Source organism: Platichthys flesus, chromosome 13 (genome assembly GCF_949316205.1).
Source record: "Platichthys flesus chromosome 13, fPlaFle2.1, whole genome shotgun sequence".
NCBI classification, from domain to species: Eukaryota; Metazoa; Chordata; class Actinopteri; order Pleuronectiformes; family Pleuronectidae; genus Platichthys; species Platichthys flesus.
This window is the reverse complement of record NC_084957.1, coordinates 14,990,345-15,014,015: the sequence shown is the minus strand read 5'-3', so window position 1 is coordinate 15,014,015 and position 23,671 is coordinate 14,990,345. Positions and strand designations below refer to the sequence as shown.

At 44.9% G+C, this 23,671-nt stretch overlaps 1 protein-coding gene and 1 long non-coding RNA gene across 3 annotated transcripts; one reads left to right on the top strand and one right to left on the bottom strand.

The window, feature by feature from the left end:
* Positions 1 to 7,766: 7,766 nt before the first annotated feature.
* irs2b (insulin receptor substrate 2b) lies at positions 7,767 to 21,987 on the top strand. The gene is made up of 2 exons (XM_062402395.1): positions 7,767 to 11,344; positions 19,104 to 21,987. Exons 1-2 carry the CDS (start codon positions 7,978 to 7,980, stop codon positions 19,106 to 19,108), a joined length of 3,372 nt encoding a protein of 1,123 aa, XP_062258379.1. The 5' UTR covers positions 7,767 to 7,977; the 3' UTR covers positions 19,109 to 21,987.
* Positions 16,305 to 20,676, bottom strand: LOC133967148 (uncharacterized). 2 transcript variants are annotated; one of them, XR_009924016.1, is made up of 3 exons: positions 20,555 to 20,676; positions 20,151 to 20,269; positions 16,305 to 16,713 (listed from the first exon to the last, which is right to left on the bottom strand). It is a non-coding gene; the product is annotated as an uncharacterized LOC133967148 (long non-coding RNA). The 2 variants fall into 2 exon arrangements; XR_009924015.1 differs by having other exon boundaries at positions 20,450 to 20,646.
* Positions 21,988 to 23,671: the final 1,684 nt, after the last annotated feature.

The window sequence follows — 23,671 nt, the reverse complement described above, 5'->3', positions numbered from 1 at the left end:
CTCATTTGTGGCAAAAAGTAATCAACGTCTAATTTAAACGCTTGATTGGCTAATTACACTACATGCATAATTTAACTCTGTGACCTCCCTCACTCTCTTTTCTCTCTTCATTAGAACATGTGAGACACTCACACAGACACACACACACACACAAACACACACACAGACAAAAACACAGACAAACACACACCACACCTACTAGTTTTACCATCACTTTCTGGACAATGCTGATCGAGTGTAGAGCCGTATTTCTCATAATTTTAAGATAAACAAAAGAACAAATAAGGTCTTTGTTTATCTACTTTCTCTTTATACAAATGTGAATCTGCTTTTTAAATTATATTTAAGCATTTGTCACGAAGGGACTTGCAACAGTAGCATTCAGCCTTCAGCAGTCTTTCTGAGGCACCTGGTCCTATCGTTAAAAAACTTGACCTTTAACATCATGTGATCCCAACAGCTGAGATCATCCTCAACCAGTAGTTATGTTTAACCCAGCAGATTGTCATTGTGTCTTTTTTAAGCAAGCTGTGCGAGTCTTACAGGATCAGAAATACGCTATTTGTGTATTTTCAAAATCGTCCTCTGACACAATTAAACTTCAATTTGGCCTCTGCCCGGCTGTTACGTGAAGCAACTGCTGAATCACATATTCCATGTACAACAGCATGAGAACCTTGCAAAGTTCATCATTTTATCATGTTTTGTGGCAGATATATGGAAAGTGGAATGGTCGGCAGTGGAAAGAAAGGTAATATACTTGCTATGTTGCTTGCTGTCGTCAGTGTTGAACCATAGTGGCCGAGTCCTTTGGGCATTGTGTCCTACACATTCAGATTGTGTCCTCCACATTCAGATTGTTTTCTACAGCCAGTTAAAGTGGATTATAATCATCGGGTGTCTCAAGGGAGCATCAGTAACTGGATTGTTACTGCTTCCCTGCCCTCGTTCCATTTTATCCATGGGAAACTGGGACAATTACTGCTAAAGAGAAAAAAACTGCACACCATTCAGGAAGAGAAGGTGTTGGTTGGGGTTCGGTGTTTGTTGTGGAGTTGTTGAGATTGTTATTTTTGTAGGCCTCAAAGTTGAATGGGTGGTCCTCAACTGTTGAAATATGCTCACATTCATGCTTCTGAACAGCAGCACTGATGAAAGTAAAACCATTGATTTCCTCTCTTAGACCGACAACAAGGTGGAACTGTCACTGACAGTTAGTTGAGTTGTGACTGAAAACAACCATTAAAACACACTTTTAAAGACCTTGTGGTTCACCTTTAGGTTAAATACAGATCTGTCTTTGTTTGATGTGATCCGCTCAAAATAGTTCTAAGAGACTAAAGTCGACAGTGTGCGTGTGGTTCTTGTTTTAGTGGCCTCTTTAAGACCTTTTACAGCATTAACACTGACCTTTTCATGACCGGTAGAGTCCGGCAAGTGTCATTTCTGAGTCTGAGGGCAAGATCTGAATTGTGGTCAGGATAAGGCTTTGATTAGGCTGTTCAAAATAAATGGAGGTCAATGCAAAGTCCTAATCAGGATATATGTAAAAACTTGTGTGTGTTTGTATTTGTGTATGTGTGTGTGCCTGTGTAAGTGTGTGTCCACAGTATGAATGTGTGAACTCGTTGGTGTGAGAGACGGGATGTTTTTCAGAGAAGAGAACAGAACATTAGATCAGTGGATCAGCTGATGCTAAGTCACAGCATGAAAACACACAAACACACATGAGCGGGTAACTTCCTACACACTCCCACTCGGATCAGTTGTGTTTGTTTTTTTTCTCCTGTAAGTACTGTACACGCCACCTACATTCCTCTAATCTTTCTTCCTCTAATCTATGTGTGGACTGGGACTGACCCCAAGGAAAAAACATTCACAAACTGATTTGTCATGATGCTGCATCGGGCAACAAATATCATGGCCCCGATCCAAACACTGCCCACAATTTCCTCCACCATGAATAAGCTGGCAAATATCAGCAATCTCACTTCCGTCATGGAATTACAGACTCAGATGTTCAAATAGAGACCAAAACAAATGTCATTTAAAAGTTGATTATATATTATTTCTCTATGATCACAGACACATAAGAGTGATTTTTATACACTCGGTCTTTCCCAGTCATGTCCCCCCCCTTTTTTTGATTGAAACAGAGATTGGGGCTCATGTATCACTGTCATTTATATCTAACCATGTGACTCCAGATAAGGCATAATTGTGACAAATGACTGATGACGGTATTATGGAGCATGAATATCACATGGGTTCATATCCGTTGAATCAAGGCTACAGGGAGCTAAGATTTCAGCTGGCCGGTTGCTGTTATATCCCTCCGTGTGGCCAGGAGAGTAATTTGTTGGGGGGGAAATGTGCTCATGAATAAATGTGTTGTCTATATATGTCTTCAGCCTACATAAACATATTATCATTGGTTTCTCCCCCGGCCACATAAGCTTGCTGCGACCGTGTCTGACTGATATGTCTCCCGTCCCTTCTAATGAGCTTATCAAATAAATATCTGTCTCAGTGACCTGTGAAATGAGAAAACCCGAGTCATTCTCTGTACAATGGATTCCTAAAAGGGGTTGGTAATAATGTGAGGAGATAAGAGTCCGATTTTCACGGCTCAGAAAGGCCAAATGTTATGTGTAAAAACGAGAAGCTAGCACAGGGCAACAAACAACACGCAAACCCCTGCAAAGCCATTACTACACAATGTAGGTGAGGCCTTGAGCACACCATCACAAACAGCTATAATTGACTTTCTGGGACCGTTCTACAACAGCTGTCCCCAATTTGCAGATTAATCAAAAAATATATATTAAGTCCATGCCAATGAGTTGGTTAACTGAAGTAATCAAAACTCTAATCACTTATGCTGTGGGTCAATAGAGCCGCGGGCGACCGTGTCCAATAACACAAGGATCTCCATTGGCACATGCCGTCTTTCCTTCAGGTCAGCCAGGTGATCAATCAGCACAAAAATTTACCAGAAGAGAAATGTCAATTTTTCCTCGGCTGTATTGATCAGGGAATTGAGTCAATTACGGGTGACAACCTGAGATTGAACGGAGCAATCTATATCGTATGTGCTCAAGAGCAAGGAAAACAGCTTTCATTACCATTTACTGGTTACAATATTGGATTAAGGAAATTACAGGGGTGGGAGGGAACAGATGTTTAAAGAAGAAATAAATGAGGTGAGCCTAAATGGTGACCACACTGCCTCCTTGTAATAATGCAATGAAGTTTTCCTGGCAAATTTTCGCATTTTAATGGAAAGCATAAGAAATATTTATCCTTTCCTTTCTACAGACTTTCCACAGGTTTACATATTTGATGAAGGAACAAAATTCAGAAATTAACATAAAATATTGTTTAATCTCAAATGTGGAAATAATTCATGTTGAATTTGTTAAAGGCACTCCATGAACAAATACATATTAATGCACTGACAAAAACATACACAATATTGTTCCCTACATATTTACATAATTACTTTTTGAGGGGAGTAATAACCCCAAAAAATAAATAAAGACATTTTAACAAAGACAACCCTTAAGAAAACGTATTGGATGTATTTAGAATCGATAAACAGGCATCCATTCTTTTATTGTTGTCTATTTAACATGGCAAGACACTTTTTTACATTTTGTTTGATTTCACTGATCCATCGATCTAGTGGATTGAAATGAAGTTTCACAGGGGGAATAACGAGTGCTTTAGATTTGGCAGAAGGAATCGCTCTACAAATCCCTTTCTATTTTTACTTTTTTCTTCTATTTTTTTTTGTCTCATTTATTTTTACATGAGATGTCTGAACTGTCTTCCAAAATCAGTTTTCCCCAAAATAACGTTATGAGAATCCTCATAACAGTATCACCCAACTACGTCTCTTCTTTTCAATGTATATACCTTTATTATTTTTATTCTAGCCTCTGATTTATGTTGGCTTTAGAGGGATTTATTGTTATCTAATTTCTTTACACCCTGTTGTCTTGGTTGGGAAATTCTAATAAATTGATTCGAAAATATTATATTTTTTAGTGCTGTTAATACCATGTTGTGTCCTGGATCCTCAACTGAATATCAGGATCATCTGACTTAAGTTATCCACCATTGGAACAAAGGTTAACAGATCCAATTCGGTCTGTGACCTAACAGAAAACATAAAAATATCCTCGGACACCAGATAATAAATAACAAAAACATCAAAACATCACTACCACAACAATATGAATCAGACACCCCGGGCTACGGCTGTAATCTGTTTTGTTGTTGACTAATGAGATGAGGCAGCGGCTGGGTGACGAGTATGTGTCATGTTTGGATGCCAACAATCCATGTTGATGCTGTTCATTTGATGGCCTTATGAGGCAGCGAGCGGGGTATGACTGGACCCCCCCCCCCCCCCCCCCCCCCCGCTCCGGCTCATCCTTAATCTTATCTCATCAGATTGGCTTTTCTAATCTGCTTATGAAACGAATCGCTGCTCGCAGTGACAGTGCAGTGGGTGACTGTGAGACATTATGTGCTTGTGACTCAGCAAATGGGGCAACCGGGGGTGTTTATATTTGAAGGCCAGACCGAACGGACTAAATGAGATTAAGTCCTCAACGCTGCGGCCTTAGTGAAAGTTAAAGACAATCAAGTCGACTTTGTTTAACCCTGTTTGGTTGTTTTCTTGGACCGTGAGTGAAAAGGAAATCCAGAGATTGAGAAAAGGCTTATTTGTCTTGAGAGGATGCCCCCTTAAAGTCACAGCCCTCTCCATCTGGACATAAATAAACCTATAAAGACCTAATGGGTTCATACAAGGAGATTATGAGAGAGCCAATCTAAAGCCTTGTAAATCAGGTTTGGGTGGCCCTTTAATTAACTTGTAAATTAATGCACCATGCGGTGTAAATTGGAAGGTGATAAATATTCATGTTGTTACCTAAGAAAAGGGCAAGGACATATCACAGACGTAACCAGATTGGGTTTGCAGGCAGCACACTTTAAGGGACAATCGCCCACCTTATTGGTATTTTATAGACAGCTGATTTGCATTTCTTATGCTTCATGGGTTATGCAAAAAGAAACCGTCACTCCCTCTGCCCTTGCTCTTCACTCCACACTACCCCCACTCAGTTTTCCGGTTATCTTGCCAGTGTCAGGTCATGGCATTATAAAAAGCGGTTTGTCATGGACATTTTCCGAAAGGGACACTCATAGTTTATCAGAGGTTTGAGCAAAACTGTAGACCAAGTCTTGGCCTACTTATTTAAAGCAGTGCACCCACAGTACAGCAAGTCCGCAGTTGCTGTTGTATCAGATTATTAAAGGTCAGGTCTCAGCCTGCGTTCGTCATGTAGGAAACCTAATATAAACTGAGGGAACCCTTCCTATCCTAGAGGGAGATATCTGAGCCAAGGGGCTTTAGGCAGCCAACTTCACTACATCTATTTATACCAGTATGCATTCATAGCACTTTAGGCATGGCGAAGGTAAACGGACAGCAGCTCAAATAATGACAAAGGACACAGCACCAGACATGGAAATATGCATCCCTATACCCTTGGAGCCAATCGCTTCATTTAAATGTTGCTTGAGGTATGGATCGCAAAGGGGCTGCTGCTTGACTTCTTTTTCCAATGGCGGCAGCCATCAAATCATTGCTTCAGGTGGCATAATTGACCTGCACAGGGGCATGGTGATTGACCTTGCAGCCGAGAGACAAGATGGTGTTGTGCTGAGCCAGCACTGTGGGATGTGAAATGAAATGGGGATACAAGGAGGGAGCTGTTGAAGGTGCATGAGACTGGGTTGGTGAGTGTGTGTGTGTGTGTGTGTGTGTGTGTGGGGGGGGGGGGGGGGTCTTCACCATCTTCTCATCATGGGATTTGTTTTTTCTTTTAATTGCCCGGGAACCATGCCTTGTGGATAAATTATGTTGTATTGTCTTTTAATGTTTCTGTTCTTCTTGATCTACTCTGTTCAGGCTGTTTTCGTCAGTGCCTCTGTTGGGCAGGATGAGGTGCATGGATCTCGTCCCCTCAGGTCACAGACACACTATTGGCTGTGCGCTCGCATCACCACCACCTCACCGCGCGGTACCCAGCTGGCTGCAGCATTTCATCATTACGCACATCACCAGCATTGACGCATCAAGATCACGAGAATTTTTTTTTGCGTCATCAGGATCACTGATATTTATTTTTATAATATTACCATATATGGGTCACTCCTCTGTTTCCACTCTCAGAGGGAGGGCGGTTTTTTGGGACGATTACGCTTTGACCTGCTGTAACCTTAAACACTTGGGACACAGGGATTCGATATCCTCCGTTTAATTAAATCCCTCGCACGGCGCACACAGTATTTGTGAATGGAGGACAGATATGGAGACGGAGCGGCCAGAACCGGACTCCGGGCGAACATGAATAAAGCAGCAGCGCGTTATGCAATAATAAACCTGCCCGGTGTGTGAGTCTGTGTCTGCTTGTTTATCGCGAACACACAGGGACATATGGAGGGAGACACACGGGCGAGAGAATCCCGTTGGTGAACGCGTACAACCGGTTGGGTGAATATTAGATTCCAGTGAAGCTGTGTGTACTGGTGCTTGTTTACCAGCGAGAGACTGGAATGACTCCCTCTGCAGTCACGTTGAAATAACAGGGGGCGGCGCAAAACAACACGGAGCGATAAGGGCAGTGAGAATAGACACGATAACACAGAACAAGACTTTTGTCAATATGTTTATTCAATATGCTGGAGGTCGCCATGTGTTGTTTCAAGTAAGTTCAAGTTTAGTTTTGTATTATTTAGGTTTCCACAGGTACAACGACGAAAAGTGTTTGAACGAGCAAACTCAGCAAAAATAGTAATTATAAGAAGGAAAATACAAATAGTGACAAATAACACAATTTAAAATAATAAATCAAAATTGTGAGAATTCAAAACCTATCCTACAAGTGGAAATAGAAGAAGTTTCACATTGAGTCTGAATGACACAGATATAGTCTTTACAGGTCAGGGAAGTTTTCTTTAGGTCCAAACAAATACAAAACAAATAAATGGAGCCAACCTTTTTCGTGTTAATTTCTAGTTCTCTTTCTATTAGGCACTGGTTCGGCGTTTTAGTCCATATATACCGTATATATGGATTGGTAGATGGATAGAGGAATAGGCAGACAGACGGATTGTCAGATAGATGGATACTTTATTGATCCAGGGGGAAATTTAGGGCCTACACAAATAAACAAAATCCCATAGGGCTAAATTTGACAAATATGAAAAGCAAAAGTGATATGGGTGAAACCAAAGTAAACAGGTTGTAACCCATTGTCAGAGGTAATTGCACATGGTATTGGACAGTGGGACAATGACGCAGATGACGTCCTTATGGGTCAAGAACATAATTTTTTTTCATACACAAGTAGAAAAAATATCATCGCAATAGCCAAGTAAGTGCTGGATCATTCACAGGAGCGGAGCTGCTATAAATAAAGCTTCAGTGCTGACAGGCTACGCGCAAAAGAGTCGGAAGAGGGCAGAGTGATAGTAGGAGGGCCCTCTCTCTCTCTCCCTCTCTCGCTCCTTTGAACCTGAGCCATCTCACTCCAGCATTCATGCCGTTTCCACCAATAGGCCCAATGAGCTGACTGCGCACCACCCACTTTCCGTGTGTGTGTGTGTAGTTTTTTTTCTCCTCCTCCGTGCCCCTTCTGTTTTTTCCGAGCAGAGCTGGATGTGTAGACCGTCACATGTTGTTCGCCCTCCTCCTCCTCCTGTTCCTCCTCCTCCTCAGTCCGGACACCGGGAGACATGTGTTATTTATCGCTCAGCTGTGCCACGGGACGAACGGACGCGCGAGCGGCTCTGGAAACTCCGCAGGATTAAAAACAAAAACAACCGGCTCGAGCGTTTCCCCGGCACCCCGAGGAACGAGCAGCGGCGGCTTTTGTGTCTGAGCGCCGAGGACGAGAGATGGCGAGTCCGCTTCACACCGGAGAGCAGCCGTCGGTGGCCGGCGGGGCGAGCAGCGACGTGAAGAAGAGCGGGTACCTGAAGAAGCAGAAGCACGGACACAAGCGCTTCTTCGTGCTGAGGGAGCCGAGCGACGGCTGCCCGGCGCGGCTGGAGTACTACGAGAGCGAGAAGAAATGGAGAAACAAATCGGCGGCGAAGAGAGTGATCCCCCTCGACTGCTGCCTCAACGTCAACAAGAGAGCCGACGCCAAACACAAATTCCTCATCGCTCTTTACACCAAGGACGAGTATTTCGCGGTGGCGGCGGAGAGCGAGCCGGAGCAGGAGAGCTGGTACCGGCTGCTCGCGGATTTAATGGCCGAGGGGAAAGTCAACGACGGCTCCACGTCCAACTCGGCGTCCTCGCTGGTTGGCTTCGACGAGGAGAGCTACGGTGTGATCACGCCGGTCGCCGCCGCCTACAGCGAGGTATGGCAAGTGGTTCTGAAATCCAAGGGCCTGGGGCAGAGCAGGAATCTGACCGGGGTGTACAGGCTGTGTCTCTCCAGCCGGACCATCGGCTTCGTCAAGCTGAACTCGGAGGTCGCCTCCGTCGTCTTGCAGCTGATGAACATCCGGCGGTGCGGCCACTCGGACAGCTTCTTCTTCATCGAGGTGGGACGCTCGGCAGCCACGGGTCCCGGGGAGCTGTGGATGCAGGCTGACGACTCCGTGGTGGCGCAAAACATCCACGAAACCATCCTAGAGGCGATGAAAGCCATGAAGGAGCTGTCGGAGTTCCGCCCGCGCAGCAAGAGCCAGTCGTCCGGTACGAACCCGATCTCCGTGCCCACAAGGAGGCACCTGAACAATCTCCCCCCCAGTCAGACCGGGCTCACCCGGCGGTCGCGCACTGACAGCATGGCCGCCACCTCCCCCATGAGCAAGTTTTCCTCCTGTCGAATACGCACGGCCAGCGAGGGAGACGGCACCATGACACGCCCCATGTCAGTAACCGGGAGTCCGCTTAGCCCGGGGATCCACAGGACCCTCCTGAGCAGATCCCACACCATTACAACCCACCCGTGTAGGACATTTGAATCTTCTTCCCTGCAGCACAGTAAGTCCATGTCTATGCCCCTGTCCCATTCCCCCCCTATGGGTGCCCCTAGCCTAGTGAGCCTGTCCTCCTGCCAAGACACCAGTGCTCCTCGCCCCTCCAGTTGCAGTGCCTCCTTCTCTGGCTCACCCAGTGATGCTGGTTTCATATCATGTGAGGAGTATGGCTCCAGCCCTGCAGATGTACGGGACCTTAAGCTGTCGCTCACCCTTCGTAGCAACACTCCCGAGTCTCTCAGAGCAGAGACCCCCCCCTCCCGGGATGGCAGTGAGCTTGGTGGCTACATGGTGATGGAGCGGCAACATCTGAATGGTTACCGTCGGTTACCAGAGCAGGACAAGGCTTATAGGAAGCGCACATACTCCCTCACCACCCCCCGCCGACAGAGGGCCCCTCCACAGGTATCTTCAACCTCCCTGGATGAGTATACTCTCATGAGGGCCACATACACCAGCGGTAACCAGTCTTCCCGCAGGTGTCACACTGCCTCCCCTAAAGGGACCTTTCCCGAGGATTACAGGGATGTCCAGATCGGATCGAACGGTGTTGAAGCTGACAGTGGGTATATGCCAATGACTCCAGGTGTGGCACCCCAGACACCAAGGTCCAAGAATGATCCCTACATGCCAATGAGCCCCATGTGTGTTTCTGCTCCAAAGCAGATCATCAACCCCCGTTCACACTCCTCCTCAGCAGGGCTGGCCCCGCACACAGACTCCCCCGGGAGTGTTTCTCTGGAGGACAGTGGTTATATGCGCATGTGGTGCGGAACCAAGATGTCAATGGAGAGTTCTGACGGAAAGCTCACAAATGGAGAGTACTTGAATATGTCTCCTGTTGACCCTCTTGTGTCTTTTACAACCCCGGACTACATCCTTAGTCCATCAGGAGGAGATCCCAACCCCCAACAACTTCACAGACAGCCTTATTTTTACAGCTCTCTACCACGCTCACTTAAAGCTCCGTTGCAGCGCAATGGGTCCACAGACACAGACCAGTATGTGGTGATGAGCTTACAGAGACAGCGGATAGAAGAGGAGTCCAACTATTGTCCTATCTCACCAGGAGACCGTGTGGCCAACAGCTGTCCAGGGACACCAGGCACGGTGTCCTCTGTTGTCTCCCCTCTCAGACTGGCTCGTGTAGATGGAGGCATGCAACACCGGAGCAGGGCGTGTCGACCTACCCGCCTGGCTCTGGAATCCCTCAGAACATTACCATGTATGAGTGAACACCCCCTTCCCTCAGAGCCTCGCAGCCCTGGAGAATACATCAACATAGACTTTAATAGTGCAACCCATAACCCTCAGGCATCCACTGTGTCAGAGAGCTCCGAGTCCTCAGTGGGTTTAATGTCAGGAAAGAGGGAAGCCTTACCACTATCAGACTATACCAATGTTGAGGTCACTTCCCCAGGTCACCTTGGCTCACACAAAGTTACGGGTTCCCCCCCACCAGGATGCCTAAACCACACGCCTGAAGCCTTGACTTGTCCTCTGGTGAACAAACAGCAGGGCATGCAGGGGGGTGAGGAGGAAGAAAAGGAAAAAGGCATAGGGGGACAGGCAGAGGAGAGGGGGATGGTAGAGGAATATCCTCTCCAACAGCAGGTGAGTCTGGTGTGTCAGCCTCCATCAGTCAAGGATGACTACACTGAGATGACATTCAGTCCTCCTGCCCCTCTCCCTGCTCTTTGCAGCACTGATGCTGCTCCCCTCCCCACCAGCCCTACTTCCTGTGTCCAGAGACTTAACCTTGGGAGCAGCATTGTGGACGGGGTGCCCCATGTCCCAGAGGACTCATTTCTCATAGGAGGTCCTTCATTATCTGTCCCACTTGTGGATCCACACAGGGGGGCCAAAGTGATCAGGGCTGACCCTCAGGGTCGCCGGCGACACAGTTCAGAGACCTTTTCCTCCACCACCACTGTCACACCTGTGTGCCCATCCTTTGCGCACGACACCAAACGTCACAGCTCAGCCTCTGTGGAGAATGTATCTCGGACTGTTCAAAGCTCTGAGGCACCTGATGAGGACTGTGGCAACAACAGCCCCATGTGCAGAGAGATGTCAGCTGGTTATCAAAATGGACTTAACTACATTGCCTTAAACTTGATGGAGGGAAATTTTGGAGGATGCCGGTTAGGGGGCTGTGATGGACTCCTGAGCTTCAAGACCGCCTGTGGCTGCAAGGGAGGCATGACCTGCTTCAACACCAGCCCCTACGCAAGCATGGGATTCAAGGAGACTGCTACTGCTGTGAAAGGTGAGTGTTTTTCAAACATGTCACACTCACCCATTCACTGGGTTTTCATTCATGAAGGCAGTGATGTCAGGGCTTGAGTACACAAGAGATCCACCTCATGGGCACAGTTTACTCTTCACTGATAGGCTATTAGAGGCCTTTCATTCTAAAGTTAAGAGTATGTTAAATAAGCGACTATATCCTAAAACAAAGGGCTTACATTTTTAGCCCTTTAGCTTACTTAGAGGGTTTAAAACCGAGTGGATTTTATCAACTGACTGCTATCACACTGTTTCTTTTAGTTTTTTGTCTCTGCTTTTAAATGTAGGAAAAACACCCCTGACAAATGATAACCTTACGTTTTCTGTAATCGATTGTTGTCCTTTCAGTTTTCAGTAACAGTGATTACATACTGATAAAAGTTGTGCATTATGAAAGCTGTTTTCAGTCTGTAAACACAGGCTACAGGAGCGTGGGGAGTGAAGTTGCTTTTGGGTGTAGGCTGTGATGTTTAGATAGCATTAGTCATTTACTCGTCACACCCATGACACATGGACAAATATTGAAGCTCTTCAATGCTGAGGACTTTTTGCCTGGTTCTTGATCTGTGTGGAAGTGCACTGAGATGTAAAGGAGGCAGCACCGGTTCCTATAAATAAATAAGGGCTTAGAATTAGAAAGTTTAATTGAATTGAAATAAATTTACTATTTCAATTCAGAATAGACTTATTTAAATTGGATGTTGTCGTCCAACTAAAAATAATGAAATAAAAAACTTTGGCTATGACTTTTTGTCATATCTTATTCTGTTTGGCTTGATGCTTCAGTTATCTATGTGTGAATGGTCTGTCTCCCTCGAAGAGGGCTTTCAAAAATGCCACGTCAATATTTCAAAAAACATCTAATCTGAGTGAGTCAGTGTTGTGGTTGTGAGCTCCTTATGACTAGCTGTCTTTGTGGGAAAGAACGGTTGCCTTCAAAATATTACATTTCACCTCATTTATTTTCTGTAGCATCAGTGGCTTTTCATGCACATCTAAGAGGAAGGGATTATTTACCAAGATAGATGACCTGACTGGGGCATGTCAGAAGTTGCTGTTGTTTGAAAAGAAAACACACTGTGTCAAGATAATCGTGAGTCAGGAGTCTGTGTTCCTGATGGTGAAATACAAGAGTTTAATTGCCGTTTGTGGTTTCACAACCGAGTTGTCTCGCTTTGTCTCTGTCTCTGTTGGCTCTCATGCTGCGAGCACAGCCAGTGTGAGGCTTGGTGGAAGTCATCAGGTTCCCCAGAAAAACAAGTGAGTCAGTTGTTTATCAGTTGTCAGGTACTGGGTTTCAGGACTGGAATGCGGGCAGTGTGCAAAGGTTGCTGGGAGAGGTGAATGCTCACTTGTTTTTCGAACCTGGTGGGATGGAGTCAGAGGGGGGATGGGAGGATATTCTTTTTTTTCCCACTTTGAGCAACTTCATAAACATGCAAATGAAACAGTTTTACAGAGCAGCAGATTTGAATATTGGTAATATGTCACAATTCTTCTTTAAAATGTCTAAATACTACCAGACCTGTTTTATATTTTGAGTGACTTGTGTACTTACAATATTAACCCCTGGCTTTGCCCATCTCTGGTTTAACTTCCAGGACAAACGAGATATGATGAAGAAAAAACAACAGCTAGATAGATAGACAGCCGGTTGTTTTTACATTCCACTGATGGTTTTGGTCACTCCTAATGCATCACAATTATTTATTGCTGTTGGCTGCGTAACTCATCCATGAAAAATTATCCGGGCCTTAGTTGCATCAGGTAGATTTTCATCAGCATCTCCCATAATCCCCCACTGCTTCATGACATCATCAAAATATGTCTTTTGTTGTTGTCCTGGTTGAGAGACCCCTAGGGACTGAAGTAACTTATTGCAGGCCCTAAACTAGGCACACACACACACACACACACACACACAGACACACATATACTTGTGAACCCTAACATCTGCTTAGAGCCTCCCATGTATTGGGAAGTCATCACTTTATTTCATCCTGGTCTCAGGACACCAGATATTGAATTTTGACCCTCAGTGGAGACATTGGTCCAGGGCTGTGGAAGCGGAGGAGGAGCAAAGAGGGATCTGAAAGAACAATGGTGATGGATGGAGGGGTGGAAAGACTTGTTTTGTTTTTCATGTCCAACCAAATAGACAATCTGGCTTTTGGCTGAAGGGAGGGAGGGAGGGACAGAGTGAGTGAGGGGGAGGAAAGAGGGAGTAAGAAAGAAAATACAAAGACGTAGAGATCAGTATTGTTCCGGTAAGTGTTGATCTGTGCTGCTTTATATTGGTTATGCAACCTTTTCCAAACAAATGTCTTTGTTTATATATATATATATATATATATATTAATTATAGTGAACCACTCCACTCCGATTAGACGTGTGTCCAGGGCTGCAAGTTATTGATACTAACATCAAAATACAAAACATGCACACCCGTTTACTACAAGATGACAGGCTTAACTGCATTCTCTTGTTATCGCTGAGGGAGCCATAGTTCATATCCCCTGCAGTGTATCAATCTGAAACAGGTAGATTAGGAAAACAAATCACTTGTCCTCGTTTGGCCCTGCAGTACGAGTGGAGGGGGGGCTCCACAACTCGACATACATGCAAATATGTAAGCAGGTCCTACCCGTCTCTTTACAGAGGTTTCTGTCACAGTGAGGAATGCTCCATACCGTTAGTTTGTAGGTCGCACTACCGTTGTTGTTTGGGTTTCGGCCCTGACATTACGAGCAGGGGAGAGGGGAGAGGGGAGAGGGGAGGCAACAGGACCAGAGGAGTTGGGGGTTGTTTAGCTTTCAGTGCACGCTTTCTGGCCCTGCCGCCAATGTCAGTTTCTTGACCTTTGAACCCGCACTGTGTGTGTTTGAGAGGCTCTTCGGGGAGAGAGAGAGACATTTCCCGGAAGCCTCACACCCCCGTCTCAGTTATGGTAAAGAGTAAGGCAGGCGTTTTAGTGTGTGTGTGTGATTTTTTTTTTTACAACTTTTTACACGCCTGTGTTTGAACCTCTCCTTTTAGAGTACATTTGCGTTGACGCTTATTTCCCTCGTCCACAAAAGCTTCTTTATCATCCTCATTTCATCTTCTTTTTCCACTTCTGTCCTCACTTATCTTATGTTTGGCTCTGGCGTAAAATGATCCTGCACGGGAGGGGGCAATTGAGGGAAAACTGACTCACACTCTCCATTTTTGGGCTCAGACCGCACCCCCCCCAAGCACCACTCAGACCGTAACACACACACAGTAACACAGACACACACATTATTTCCATTTAGTCTGCGAGTCTTCGTCTCCTGTCTCGTCTTCTCCTGTGTGAGTACACAACCATCAGCAGATGGTGGCGGGGTAGTGGGGTCAGGGGTTTTGCACCTGCCCTGCCAAGCAGTGCTCACTGGCCATACAGAGGAGAGTGACAATACGCTAATGACTGGCCACCATCTGCCACAACAACAACCAGGAGAAGGTGGGGGTGTGGCCAAGCAGTTTCAAGGAGCCTTGCACCAACCCCCCTAGTTTCTCCGCCTCCTCTCTCCAGGCATTGGTTTCTTTTTTTCAGAAATCATGTGATTCAGCCCCCACCTCCCAATAGACACAAACACACACACACAAACACACACCCCTCTATGCACACAAACACAGGCGCATTTTTCCTGTTATTATCTGACCTCAGCAGACCGGTTCTGATTGCCTTTTGACACCAGAGGCCATAGAGGATTGTCTAACAGTGCATTAAACAATTAGCTAATCATATCTGATCAGAGCTACTAACAAGACTCACTCCTCTTGCGGCTTGGTTTATCTCACACCGCCAAGCAAGATAACAGCCATCTGATGTGAACTATTGATATTGAGTCCTATTTGAAAAAAATTGACTAGGTTCCTGTCTGTAGTTTTTCTGCTGTTTGTTGTTGTGTTTTTATTATTTAAAATTGATTCCTTAGGGCCTTCCTTTAGTTATCTGGGATATAACATTCAATAAAAGTAAATCACAGATAATGAAAAATCAATCGTGAACAATGATGCTGATTGTTAACCTAGAAATGTCCTGTTATGTTGAGATCATGAGCTAGTGGGAAAGACTGAAATTTGTATAGCCATCTGTATTGTTCTTATACAGCACTGCTCATAGTGAGATTGCGCACTGTAGAAACAGAAGTTTAATAGTTAATAACAATATTGAAAGAACCAGTTTCAGGAGGATTTAACTCTATAAACAATCGCACCACATGGCTGCTTGAATAAGGTACTGTGTAGGAACCTTTATTCTCTGTCCTAACCTGTCCCGTGCACGCCTCCCCTGCAGACGTGCACATGCATCACTCCTGGCCGCTTGATTCATAACTCTTTGTGCAAAGTAGGGCGGGATGTTCCAGCGCCACATAAAAACAAAGTTAACCTAGCGTATCCTCAATTTAGCTTGGAGGTAAGAAGGATTACATTCACTTCAGGATTAGACATTGTTGAGTAGCTTGTTGTTCCAGAGGTAGAGGAAGAGATAGAGCGTCTTTGTGTGTGACATGAGTGCGCATGTCACACAGTACTCACACACTTACGCCGAGTAAGTTCTGCCTAGTGTAGTGGTGACAGGTGGATTTATTCATAAATGGAGCAGCTCATCTTAAACTCTCCGGAAGTCTTTGCATGGGGCTTTATCATTGATTCTCCATCCAGGGTTTTTAGAGTTACAGTTATGTAATTTTTTATGCACATATTTATATATTTACTTTTAGAACCGTAATCAGGAGCTCCTTCCCACAAGGAGGTAATTGTTAAAGTAATTTCACAAAAATCACAAAAAACATCTATAGTTCCAGATGGTCAGCTATGAAAGTAGGCTCATTTATCTCTCTTATATAACTGAATATAGTTGCATATTGGATGGAATAAACAACACATTTGAATAAAGCAATTGGACTCTGGGAAACTTTGTGTTTGTCATTTTATCGACCAAATGATACAACATGAAATATTTGGAAGATTCATGAATAATGAAAATGACTGTTTTTTTATTTTGTGACTAGACTAGTGATTTTTGAAATAAGACATGATTTAAAAACACAGATGTTTTGGAATATGTAACAATGAGTTAGCAGGAGAACAGTGTTACTGGTAGAGGTTGTTGTTGTTTTGTTGGCCAGACAGGGATGTTTGAGGTCAGAGGTGAGGAGTCAGTCTGTTTGTTTGGTGGAGCGCTGCTGTAGATCAGGGAGGAGCGAGCAGGGCAGGAATGTAAACAGCATTTTTGAGTCTGCTCATCTCTGCCTATCTGTCATACGAAAACCAGCTCTCAAAATCAGCTTTGTTGTTCGCATGAAGCTCCCTTTCCAGCGTCTGTATGGTAAAAACAAAAAACAAAGTTACTCCTTCCAGTTTTGCTGATGCTGTATACAAATAGAGTTGGACAAGTTCACCTACAACCTATTAACTTAGCTCTGCCACAGCGTGAAACTACTCAAGCAGGCGATGAATCAACAGACACGGGCACTTGTTTACACTGACTCCGAGGCACTAGAGAGGAGGCTGCTAATGCATGTGTGTGTCCTAGCCGTGAATGGAGCACGGCTAAATTTAGCATGTGAGAACTAAATAAATAATGAACAGAGCCTGTGTGTGTGTGTGTGTGTGTGTGTGTGTGTGTGTGTGTGTGTGTGTGTGTCTGTGTGTGTGTGTGTGTGTGTGTGTGTGTGTGTGTGTGTGTGTGTGTGTGTGTGTGTGTGTGTGTGTGTGTGTGTGTGTGTGTGTGTGTGTGTGTGTGTGTGTGTGTGTGTGTGTGTGTGTGTGTGTGTGTGTGATTGTGTGTGTGTGTGATTGTGTGTGTGTGTGATTGTGTGTGATTGTGTGTGATTGTGTGAGTGTCAGTCAGGGGGGAAATGCATATGTGCTCACAAAAAGAGGAGGGGCAGGAGCCATTGGGTTCATTCCCCCCAGCAGACTTCTGTCCCCCTGTCTCTCAGTAACACCCCCCAATCCCCCACCCTCCAAAAGAAATTTGCCCGCCCACCCATACTTTTCTCCTCTCAGCATGTGTTTCAGTAGCAGCGTGTATGTGTGTGTCTGGGGCGAGTCCCTGCATGTCACATTGCCCGCGTGCACCATTGTTCATAGGCCGATGGTAACGTTTCACAGTGTCAACGTTCGCGTCTCCGCCTGGTTGCTAATCTGAGCTGTTCGTGATTCAGCGTTCCTTCCCGGTAGATCTCAGTCATTCCCACCCGAGTGTCGGCAGACTAGCCCGGCCCCTCCAGAAAAATTTACAAAAAAAACCCACACATGCACACACATTCAGATTGTTGCGGACCGCCGGTCCCATGACCTCACCGCATTCCCGTTCTTCTCTGTCAGGTTGATTCCGTTACTGTGGTTTTTCCAGCATTTCCCACACCAGCGTTTCCATTTGTGTCGGTCCCTGACACCTATGGCTGTGAGAGGACAGAGCCCACCAACCCCAGGTGTCCTCAGGAGTGAAATCAATTATTGACTCTGCCATGGAGGTTATGTTTTCACCCTCGTCTCTTTGCCTGTGAGTTTGAAAATGTTTGCACTGGTTGGAAGGGTGCACATGTGAAGCTTCATTGGCTTTAAGGGAACTGTTGGTCCTTGGCAGAGGTTTGCGCTCTACTGACTGCTGTTCAAGTCTTAGATTCTAAACGATCTCTCTTTACGTCACTAGGTCTGTATTTTTGCATTCCTGAGCATCTTTAGAAATGCGTCAGCCTCTGTGATGTGAGACGTTTTCTAAAGTTTCGGTCGTCTATGAAGCCTGCGTCGATAAAGCGTAGAGCTTTGACTTCAACATCTGATTTTCATTTAAAGAGAGAATGTATAGTGCAGAGGGAGAGAGAGAGAGCTAGAGAGGGAGAGAGAGGGAGAACAGACATGCGTGTGTGTTTACGGTGGGAGTAGCTGAGGAGGGGGGGAACACTGAGGACTGAAAGAAAGGTTTGTTTTAGAGAATAACGATCACATCCAGCTTTGTGAAAACGGCTCTTGTTCACGGCTGGGGAAGAGGGAGAGGAGACGGCGGGCGAGGGAAGAAATGCAGCCGGGGAGAAGGGCTCTGTGTGTTTGAGTGTGTGTGAGTGTGTTTGTGTGTCAGACAAGACTTCCGCTCCCATTCGATAGCTCTGCATGCAGATGAAACCTCACAAACAAGTACAAAGGGGGTCAGGGTAGATTTCCGCTATAGGAGAAAAGCTCTCGAGTTTATAGTAGGTGAAAATACACAGCTTTAGTGTGTGGGAGTAAATCGTTGTTTATTTGCTCCAGTGGATATGCAATCAGGTCTACTATTGTGTTGGTGTGTGGGAGTGTTGTTACTGTCTCTTCTGCTCGACTTTGTGGCTGCCCTGTGTCAGCTGCACAGTGCTAAATGCCACTCGTTTTTTTCCGCTATCGTGAAAGCACCTGCCACTTCAGTGTCTACCAGCTGAGGAACACACATACACACACGTAGACACACATCTAGCACACACACACACCGGCAGGCCCCTAGAGCACTGCTTCCTTACTTGGTAACAGAGTGGGGGTATCCGTCTGACCTCTTCCTTCATTCTAATGCTTTGACCTATGTAATGAAACACATATATATATACTATTCTATATACACACTTAAATTCAGTTTCTGACGGTAGTATCGATTGGGATGATGCCATTACATGCAGGTTTGTGTCTGTAGTCACATGACAAGAAACTCACTCGTGTTTTTTTCCTCCTTCTTTCAGAATGAAGGTCGATGGATCCCCCTCCCCCCGCCTCCCTCCCTGTCCTGTGAATGTCGGATTTGGCTGCAGCCGGGTGACGAGGTCACCACAGCGACAGTTGGACCATGCGCTGCAGCAGATGAACTTTGACCTCTTCGCTGCCTTCAAGGTTCACAGGGACTGCCATCACCATGGAAACATGGACACTTGACCCTTGCCCCAAATCTTCCCTCCGCTTCTCTTGGCACCAAAACATTCAGGCGCCATCGCTGCTGTAGTACTAGATTACTTTTAAAGAGAAAATGACAAGAGCTTAAATGGACTACTAACTCTAACCATAGATAGGTAACTATTTATCTATTTATCTCTGTACGTAGGCCTGCAAGATGATTCTGCAGTCAAATGTTTGTTATTTGTTGTTTTTACCATTCTCACACTTTCAACTGGCTTCCCTTGGCTTCAGCCAATCGTCGCCAGAAAATCTCACCTGAAAACCTGTGAACCAAACCTGGAGAGCACGTGGGCACACACACAAGGAACCTTACATGCATACAGAGCACATGTATTTATCTATTTATCTATCATGTCTGTATGCTGTAAATGAAATGAGTGTGTCAATTTTTATACAGATTGTACTGCAAAAGAGGTGGCATTTATGAACATATTTAAAATCAGAGTTAACATTTGCTTAAAATAACTAAAAAACCCTACCTCAGCCAAAACCAGGTTGGTACCAATTCTCACAGTAGAAATATATATAAAATATTTATTTTTTGGAGGTGAATGTTTTTTAGAAATCACCAATCCTAAGCCTTACTCTAACCATCAGCCCTTGTATGATGGACCTTTTTTTTTAGTTTGGACCTATAAAACACGCAGTATATCAAAGATTTACTTCTTAGAGACTGAATGTGCATCAGAGCAGAGTGAGAGAGAGAGGGCCTCTCCGAGAGCTCCTTCTCTCCCCACACACATCTATGACAACATAATGTATACAAAAAATCCATAGTAATATATTTATCAATATGCCTGAGATGGAGGATTTATACACACTAAAAGATTACTTACAGTGGAACTCTTGACACTGCATTGCATCACATGTGTATGCAGGTGTCCGAACGATGCTGCACCAACCAGGTCCGCCTGGTCCTGAGCACCGGATCTGTGGCCTGTCTGAGCCCGATGCCCTGTCCACACAAATACGGATATTTTGCAAAACAAACTTTTTCCCTCTACGTTTGGGCCACTCGCCAACACGCAATGACGTTAAGTCAATAAAACAAACATTTTTTACAAACGTCTTCCAAAGTGCATGTTTGTGTGTATTGGTGTGTGCATGTTAAACGTTTGATGACATCACAGCTTACCTGGCGCACACCCATTTTGTTTTGTTTAGTGAGCATGCACCAGAAACGGCAGCAATGCAGCAAAATTTAGCATCACCGCACCGGCATTCACAGGGTTTCTCTTACGAGACGGATCGTGAATGTAGACTTTATCGCCACCTATTGGCCCGGCATGCTTGTGTGAGCATTTGAACATTTTGCGTTCAAGTCTGGGCGGTCGTCCGGATGGAGATTTGCTTTCTTCTTGTCTTTAAATGGAGGGAAAAATGTCTGTTAAAAAAAAATATCTGCAGTCGTGTAGACGAGGGCCAAGTCTCAGCATCTTTATAGACTTTACCAACTCACTGTTCACTTGTGATATCCTGCACAGCCTGCAGGAAGTATATGACCTGTCAAGACAAGGGATGGGCACACGAATGTTTGAAGTTATTTGTACGGAGCAACTGGACAGCCCAGTATTGTACATTTTCTCACCTGATGCCTCGCTGTGGGCGTCTTGTCACACCACACCAGACAACACTGAGCAATGTGGCGGACGCCGGACGCAGTCGGTCCAACGAGCCGCTCAAAAGCTCCAATTCACGGCCTCCACTGCATGGTCTTGCACTTACAAACTTTCAAGATTGTAACACAAGACAAGTTGAATGTAGTACACGCTGTGTTCCAGGCTCGGGAACACACGACCCAAACAAAACACCACAGCATCTGCGACAACAGTAGTGGAACATGCAGAGGTAGAGAATGGAGACTGTACCACAGACACAAGCCGAATGAAAAGAGACAAACCAGGGGAAGTATCTTATTATTTATCTGAATTCACTGGTACCTAACCTTTTCTTCTATACTGTAAATAAGGCAATGTTACAGAGAATTACATCCAAGCAAACTCTGCAAGACTTTGAGAGATGTTAAGTTAAATAACTTATGTTGTTTGTACTGTATATAGTATGTTTTTGAGTGAAATTTCTGATACAACAAAAGCACTAATTAAGTTATATGCTAAATAGTATGGTTTGGCTTTGATTTTCTCTTTTTTTAAACTGTCATGGGATAATCTTGTGAAATGGATGCCACTATGAGGACATTTTCTAATGCTGTAATTCTGAAAACAAAAAGATTTTAAGAGAAATCATTAATACTTGACATAATTAATTCTCACTACCACGGTACAACACAAATGGCATATATGCAATATTTACACTTTTAAAAATTAGTTTACAAAGATGTACCAAATGTATAAATACTGTTAATAATGTTTGTTAAAACCTTAAATCTGACTTTTGCTGTTTGTACATATTTTTTTCTTCAAATTTGAAATGGAAACTTTGTTTGTTTTTTGAGCAGTGTTTTTTGCATTTGGATAATATTTCAAGTTTTTATTCAGCATCTAAAAGTTACAATATGGGCCCCGGCTTATCCTGCTGTGTCTTTCATTGTAAATATTTCATGTCTTGCATATTGTGACGCTTCTAAGAGATGATAATTTAAACAGTTCATTGCTTTAGATTGTATTGATTCTTTAGAGACACATGCAATAAATAATGCTGTTATTTAAGAGAGCCATTCGCCTCTGTTTTCTTTCTCCTCCACGCCGTCACAACACAAACAAGCAGGAGCTTCTCATCTCTCTTTTGAATGGATGCTCACTGGAGCAGCTGCTCTGGTTCAGATTCCTCCCTTTCATTAGGTATCCTCCAATTAGGAATAAAAGAAGGGAGGAGAGGACATATCTTGAGTCTTCCATTTCTTTTATTGTATGATTGAGAAGGCAAGAATCAAGGATTGGGTGTAGGCCTAAACTAGCATTGCCTCCAGCATTAACATTGTTATTGTTTTCTCTGCCTGCCTCCCAGGCCCCACCCCCAGCCAATAGTAATTAGACCGGCGTGTTGAAACAGCCCGTCGAACTGGGAGGGAATAAATAACACTGTGATAGGATTATGATTTTGCACCCTTAGCCATATGCTGTCAGATTATTCGTTTTCACAGCCCTGCTAATTAAAATGGTAATTAATGCTGAGAGATAGGTCTAATTGTCCTGCTATGGGTGGTGGTGTGTGTTTGGGATGGGAGGAGGGGTCGTGTGTGTGTATGTGTGTATCTGTGAGTCTGTGTGTGTCTGTGCTGGACGAGGGACACGACATGCTTGTACTTAAACCCTATGTGCGGCATGTGAGCGGTGAAGTGGTGGAGAACAGCTGGAAAGAAGAAGGGGCGGGCTGCAGAGAAATGTGCAGGTTAGACTGACGGAGGAAGGGCAGGGGGGGGTTGGGGGGGGGGGGGGGCAGCCTGGAGGCAGAGCTCTTCCATTAGGCAGATTTGTCCCTGCAGCATATGTGGGAGCTAGGAGGCTAATGAGAGAGCAAAGTGTGACAGAGTCTGCAAACCAAATCTCATCCATCACTGCTCCGCTCATCGCTCCTGTTCAGCCTCTGACACGTCTCGCTCCTAAAGTTTAATTAAAGACGAGACTCAGAGACTCAGAGAGGGGACAGAGTGTCAGCGGCAGAACACGGAGTCCCTATTTGTCTGATATTATATATTATGTAATGCTCTTGGTGGCTGGGAGGAAAACCGAGACACAAAACTGTCAAAACAAAGAAACCTGAGCACACAACCGCACAAAAGACCCTGTTCAGACCCGGAATTCACATCCGCCCAGAGTGGTCAGCACATGTCTGAACGAACCACGAGTGCTCAGATCTTAGGACGCAGTGTGGACAGATGTGTCGCGTTCGGACTTGTGCCTTAACGCTGACCTCTTGTGACAGTGAACCACTAAAGACAAACCCCTGCAAATCCCTCTTACAGTAATCTAATGGAAAACCAGTGAATGAGTTTTCGGGGGTTTGTTGTGCAACACCGGATATGACCTTATGAGCAACGTAAAAAAATAACCAATTGCCCCGAGGAGTCATCGGCCTTATGGACAGAGACCTGCACAGGCTCTGCAGGAAATTCCAGAAAAGCTGTCCTGGGTTTGTGTGTTTGTGTGTGTGTGTGTGTTTGTGTGCGTGTGTTAGTCTGTGGGCTTTAAAAAGCAAACATGCTCTCTGGCCATTTGTTGGTGTCTCCCACAACAACCCGTTTTAACGCATTTCCTGCATTACAGTGCACGTGTCCATTACAGAGCAGAGAGAGGTTTACGACAGTACAGCCCCTGAGGACCCAACACACACAAAACAGGAAGCACAAGGACAACACACACAAAAATCCATGCAACCAATGTGAAAACATTAACAA

Bases quoted from the DNA above. Each gene is read 5' to 3' on its own strand.
- irs2b (XM_062402395.1), top strand. From the start codon at position 7,978: ATGGCGAGTCCGCTTCACACCGGAGAGCAGCCGTCGGTGGCCGGCGGG.